General features: G+C 38.4%; 1 protein-coding gene across 1 annotated transcript; it reads left to right on the top strand.

Annotated features, from left to right (window-relative positions):
- Positions 1-431: 431 nt before the first annotated feature.
- On the top strand, positions 432-1586 carry LOC116251369 (uncharacterized). The gene is made up of 3 exons (XM_031625587.1): positions 432-747; positions 833-897; positions 1096-1586. Exons 1-3 carry the CDS (start codon positions 654-656, stop codon positions 1291-1293), a joined length of 357 nt encoding a protein of 118 aa, XP_031481447.1. The 5' UTR covers positions 432-653; the 3' UTR covers positions 1294-1586.
- The last annotated feature ends 4582 nt before the right edge of the window (positions 1587-6168 follow it).

Below are 6168 nucleotides of genomic sequence, written 5' to 3'. Positions count from 1 at the left end.
GCAAAACATAATTTTCAGTAGTGCTGTCCCATGCTACATGGTGTATCGGTGGATATTGCATCGTATCAGTTTTACAAAGCTACTTTTGCATCAATTATTTTAACATTAACTATGCGATTTTAAATATTAAGATCCATAATTTTCTGATGTGTGGCCGATGCAGCAATATTGACAACACTCGAATTTACTTAGAATATCATAAGCAAGTAGAAAAGATGCCTCTAGTTGGTAACATCTGTGTTTTGATAGCTTCGGATTTAAAATGGAAAACTAAACTCAATCCATATATGTTGTATGGGGAACACTAAAAATAATATATAAGAAACTAGTTCTGTATGGTTAGAAGTTTGTGACCAAATAATATATAAGAAAGCAAGTTTAGGGTTGCAGAGGGTTTTTCTTTTCTGTAATTTTTTTATTACAAGCTTGCTGCAGCCATGTTGAGCTTCCGTCTTGGTGTTGAACTGCCTTCCTTACTGAAGTGGGAATTCGGCCTCCCCTCACCCTTCTCTCCTTTATGTGTCTGTTTATATGTATGCATGTAAAGTCGATCCTGCCCAAAAGTTTCTTTCTGAAGGAAGGTAGAAGCCAACTACACGGCGCGCATCAAGTTAACAAGCAAAGCACTGAAACAGGGACAGACTCCAGGAGAAATGCCTGTCATTGCAGCCTTGGTTTTTCTTCTCTCCTCTCTGTTCCTCCCTTGCAGTCCTCAAGAAACTCTTTCCCATGCTCCTCCCTTCCAAGGTTCTCTCTCTCTCTCTCTCTCTCTCTCTCTCTCTCTCTCTCTCTCTCTCCAGATCTCTGACGACCTCTTTTTCCATCTCTGCAGTTGGACAGTTGAAGGTCTCAAGTTACAATATTGCTAGGAAGTTGAGGTTGGGGGACAAGAGCGTGGTATGTTATATGTGGTACCCTTTCCACTAGTTTACTGTTCTTATGGGGAGTAACGAGGAAGGCAAAAGCTGAGTCCTTCTGTTTTTCATTTTTGTTTTTGATCACTTCTAGTTGGCCACCAAATGGAAAACCAGGGTACTCTTTGTCTTCGTTCTCTTTTTGTTCTTCTAATTTAGCCGCCAAATGTGATGAATGCAGGGACGGGAATGTGGTGCTGCAGATTGGCAATGTCCCAGTAGATCAGAAGCTGCAGGTTCTGCCTATCAGCAGCTAACCAGAGCAACAGAGGTTACAGCAGTTCCAATTGCAGGGAATGATCAGAACGAGGAGAAAGCTGGAGAGTTTTTCAGCATGGATTATAATTCTCCTACTACACATTTGCCCATCAACAATTAGTGTCTCTCTCTCTCTCGACTGTGCAGTTTCCCTTCTTTTGTAAGAATACACAGTTTGGGATTCAAGGAAAAAGATGATTATGCTTATAATTACTGGGATGCAGTTCTTTTCTCTTTGTAATAAATACACAGTTTGGGATATACACAAGGTATTTATGCCTATAAATGGGATGTAGTTTTTCTCTTTTTGTAATACAGTTTGGGGTATATAGAAGAAGATGTTCATGCATTTAACAGGGAGAAATCCTTCCATTAAGGAAAATAACTTTGTAGGCTTTTAATGGAAAAAAAGAAGTTTCATTATGGGTTTTATGTTGAAGAATTTGTCATTTTTTCTCTTTGGTCAAGATGCATGTTGATGGTAAACATGTTGGCATCAGTTTTAATACAAACAATAAGTGGTCTTGACAATATGACAATTCTTGAGTTGTGTAATAAAAACATTACCATTTAACGGCCACTTTAGATCCCATATACAAGCAGACGCCATTGTTTTATTTGATTTTTCCTTTTATTTTCCGGGTCTTTACAAATATGTTTCATAAATACATGCGCCGGGCTTATGATAATGAAGCACCATACCTAAGCTAGAGCCCAGGGAAGGAACTAGTTCTTTTCACCGTCACAAGACTCGCACCCATCATCTTTTGTTGAGTTTGGTTCTTTGGTGCTGAATTATTCCAACCAAACATGCTTAGGTACTGAAAATGAGAGCTACGAGAAGAAGGGAGGGTGCTTGATTTAACCAAACCCGAATGCTTGGTACCAATGATGTTACAGGTCTTGATCAGACTGCTATTTGGATCAATCAAGATCTACTTGGTGTAATATGTAGTCAGTATGATATATTATTTGCTTGGGCAGTTGCCTGATCCGACAGACCGCCGACTACCCAAATTAGTTTGTTTGTTGTGAAAGCAAATTTTCATGTTGCTTGCCCTAATTTAGAGCATTCCTAGCCCTGACATAATCGGACCAAATTTTGAATGGATCGGTTTTTTGAAATCTGACTTGATGATACCGATCTTGTTTAGATCACGATTTGGAGTCTGGTGGGGGAGCAATACAATGTATGAAATATGAATCCAATTAGCTGGGCTATGATAGAATGGTACTTCATAATCAATTGGGCGCGCCTACATTAGGATTCAGATCTTCTCTGATATCGAATCCGGTTTCAAGTAGGAATGCAAATGGATCAGATCAGCAGGGGACTTTCTGCAACTGTTGGCAGTTGTGGATCAGATTCCCCAAGATCTCAATCTGACCCGTTTAACATGGGCGAGGGAGCTCAATCTAAAGCAGTAAAACAGGCAAAGGAAAAAGTCATGGGAAAGTTACCACTGTCTCACGCGTGAAGAAAACAGGTCTAAAATGAAAACAACAAAAAAACAAAAATGTTTGAGATAGCTAGGGCTGGTAAAGTCTCGAAACTAATCTGACTAGGTATGTTCAAGCTTGGCTCATCTTCAACACCAACACACACCCCACCCGCCCGTTTATAATCTTGCAAAACTAGGAGCCGTTTGACAAGGATAACTTCAAATTGTTACATAAATCTACTGCAAAGATTAGAGTAGATTCAGGAAACACTATATTAAAATATAAATTAGTCCTATTCAGGGGCAGAGGGAAGCCTAGGTCGTGGCCCGCCCCAACTACTTGAAAAAAAAATATACATTACAAAAATTGAAAAATTTTGGTTGGGTAATGTATTTTTTATATTTGAATTTAGTTTGGTTCTATCCAAATAAATTCGATGGACCATTTGGCCAGCTCTTAAAAAAATCCTGACTCCGTCCCTGATCTCATTGCCAAACGTCCCCAAAAGTTAAACGAGTTAACCGGTTTTATTCACATCAAAATTAATTTGTCGAAAAGTCTAAAAATGGTAGAGCACCATGAATTGAAAACTTGTTTCCATTCAAAATACCTGCTGTTTGGATGATCACGTTTCCTATTCAAACGCGGGGAAAAAGTAGCAGGACAAACGCGATTTTGTTACATAAATTTTCACTGATCACCTTATAGGCATCTGAATCCGGGTCCGATCGATATTAGATCTGAACCTGAATTGCTAACTGACCCGAGTCGGATAACAGAATTTCCGAATCGGGAGACACGGGGGTCGAGGAAATGGTCGCTGGTCAAAGTAGAAGGCGTCGGCCTTTCCCACCACGAGCAACCTAAAAGACCAAATTACCCATCACATGTTTGTGCTATCAGTAAAGCACGGAGACGGAAATCGAAGAGAAAAAAATTGCCTACGAGGGGTTTTTGGTAATTGGCTGTCCTGGGTGTTGACGGGCATCACGTGCCCTGTCACGTGAGTGAGGACCGCGGATGCGAAGGCTCGAACATCGGAAACGGAACGTCAGAGCGACTGTCAACCAACGGCCGACAAAAATATTCTTTAAAAATGGGAAAAATGAAAAATGTCAGCCGGGTTTTTGCTAATACACGTATGTGGGGTGGTGGGCTTCTAGATTGAGCTCCATCGGTTTTTTTTTTTGTTATTATATATTAAATTTAAACTTTAATATCTCTAAAATTATAGAAGTTTTTGTGAGTGGGCATACTTCAAGTTGTTGATTTTTAAACTCTAAAAAAAATCGATATATTATCCTTAAAAAAAAAAAACCCTGGGGTAGTGGGTTGACTTCGGAGTTTTAACTCTCCAAGACAAAGTTTTATACCAACTAAGTATAACATCTTGTCACATCTTATTTGAGTCAAAGTATAACATCTTGTCCCATCTTATTTGAGTCATGTTTAACTTTTACATATTTTTTTAATATTTATAGTTTTTGTTTTTTCTTTCATTTTAAAAAATGTCTTGCTGACCTTAAAAAAAGCCATTGACAAGATTTTATAGCGGCTGCTTGGTTTTGCGTTGGAGTACAAGGCATAAAGAACCAATGCCGTGGCAGATAAAGAACCAATGCCGTGGCAGATGCACTGAGTCGTAAGGCGAAGCTTGCAGCCACATATGTAAGGACTTCTAAAACACACTTAGAGTATTATATCATAGAATGTGTTCGCAAAGGCATGCATGAGGACTCCACAACGAAGCACCTAGTAGCCCAGCTATATTCACAACTAACTGAACGGAACCAGTGAATCAGTCCATTCAGTTCGAAGACCGCCTTTTTATAATGCTCATAAGAAAGAAACCGTTTTTTTTTTTACTTCATTAATTTATGGAGGTATTTGGATGATAGCTTAAAAAACAAGGTTTTGCCTTCAAAGCATCAATTAAGTTGAATTTGGATTACATCAAAGCTTTACTTTGCTGAAACATTGTTTGCTTTCGCCTTAATAGCTTAAGTGGGCATTTGGAAGATAGCTCATAACGTGGTCTTGCCTTCAAAACATCATTTGAAGTGCGTTTGGATGACATCAAATCTTGATTTTGTCAAAACTACGTTTTAACGAAAAGCTTTTCAGGTAAAATCAACTTTGCCCCTTCCAAACAAGATTTCGAAAACTGAATATTTAATCAAGTTTTCACAAAAATTTATTTTTACAAAACCAAGTTTGTTGAGGGTATCATCCAAGCACCCACAAGATTTGTAAAAACTAGCGTTCTTGACAATTTTGACGTGCTTAAATGAGTCTATTCCCTCATCAGAAGTGCAGTTAAGAAGAATAAGACTCTTATCGACAATTAGATTGGACCAAATTCTTCCTTCCATGTTTATAATTAGGTATAGCTCATCCGGAATAGTAAGAAAATAAAATCACAGCAATCTTCCTGCTGTCCAATTCTAGTGAAGAAGAACATGATGCATATGGCTGATGCATAACAAACCCTTCTATTTCTTGCACAGAATTTTCGAGAACAATTTTAATTTCGAGGGTTAGATCCAAAGTTAAGTTCAAATTCATTATTCTTAAAAACTATAAAATTGGGAGCCATGAATTTAAGATCCTCATTATCCCTCCCGGGCCACATTTGCTTATCGCAGAGCTGAGCTCATCCATAAGGCCATGTTTCCTTCATCCTCCTGTTGCTACATATTTTCATCTCCATGGATTTGGGGTCCGGTCAACAGTTTTTAACAAGTTAGCAGTCGAAATCTACTATTTTGTTTAAACAGTGGATATCGTGCATAGTGGATTTGAGATTGATCCATCATCCAAGGGGAAACAAACCTAGCCTAAATATCTACTCAGAAGAAAAGCTGCTTCACTTGTGATCCACAGATTAAACATGCAATCATTCTAATTTCATGTAGTTTATTACTTTATTATGGAAAACTGCCTTTTATTGAAAATCCCCAAGGCTACACTTTTATTTCGGGGTCTAAGTGCACCTATACTACGCCCTTCAACTAAAGTATTGCACTTGGCCATTGTTTATAGCTCAAAAGAGAAATGTAATGGAGCATGAAAGTGACCATAGGAATTGAAACATAGCCGCCTAGTTGTGCTATACTCCTTGAAGTTATAAATTCACATAATTGCTCTTGTATGCTTCAAAAAAGAAAATTCTCAATTTTTTTTAAAATAAATAATCGAAAGTCTTGGAATTTAGGACCTCAATATCTTATATCACCTTAGATCTAAGATCCAGGGTGATCAAACAGCCCTAATATTTTGCTCCTCAAAAATGAAGCACTAGGTGAGCCCCAACCACCAATTTCAATTACGACAAACACTATGGAAAAACTCCAAATGCATAAGCTGCATGTTAAGACTTGATCTAGGATCATCACCATCTTTCACAAAGTTGCTCTTACAACTTGCTCGCCCAAAATTGATAAAACTGGTTAGAGCTTGCGGCAGCTTTCATCTTGGTCAATTCCAGGTGAGCGGAGGAATAATCTGTCTGCTTGGATAAGAAACATAGCTCTCCCCTTTCCCCTTTGCCCTC

Source organism: Nymphaea colorata, chromosome 3 (genome assembly GCF_008831285.2).
Source record: "Nymphaea colorata isolate Beijing-Zhang1983 chromosome 3, ASM883128v2, whole genome shotgun sequence".
Lineage (NCBI taxonomy): Eukaryota > Viridiplantae > Streptophyta > Magnoliopsida > Nymphaeales > Nymphaeaceae > Nymphaea > Nymphaea colorata.
The sequence above is the reverse complement of the archived record's forward strand: the minus strand, read 5'-3'. Positions and strand labels throughout refer to the sequence as shown.

What these genes read in the sequence shown, in the direction of transcription:
- LOC116251369 (XM_031625587.1), top strand. Translation starts at nt 654, where the DNA reads ATGCCTGTCATTGCAGCCTTGGTTTTTCTTCTCTCCTCTCTGTTCCTC. An exon ending in CCATGCTCCTCCCTTCCAAG is followed by an intron (nt 748 to 832) that starts GTTCTCTCTCTC and finishes CCATCTCTGCAG; the next exon opens with TTGGACAGTTGAAGGTCTCA. An exon ending in GGTTGGGGGACAAGAGCGTG is followed by an intron (nt 898 to 1,095) that starts GTATGTTATATG and finishes TGATGAATGCAG; the next exon opens with GGACGGGAATGTGGTGCTGC.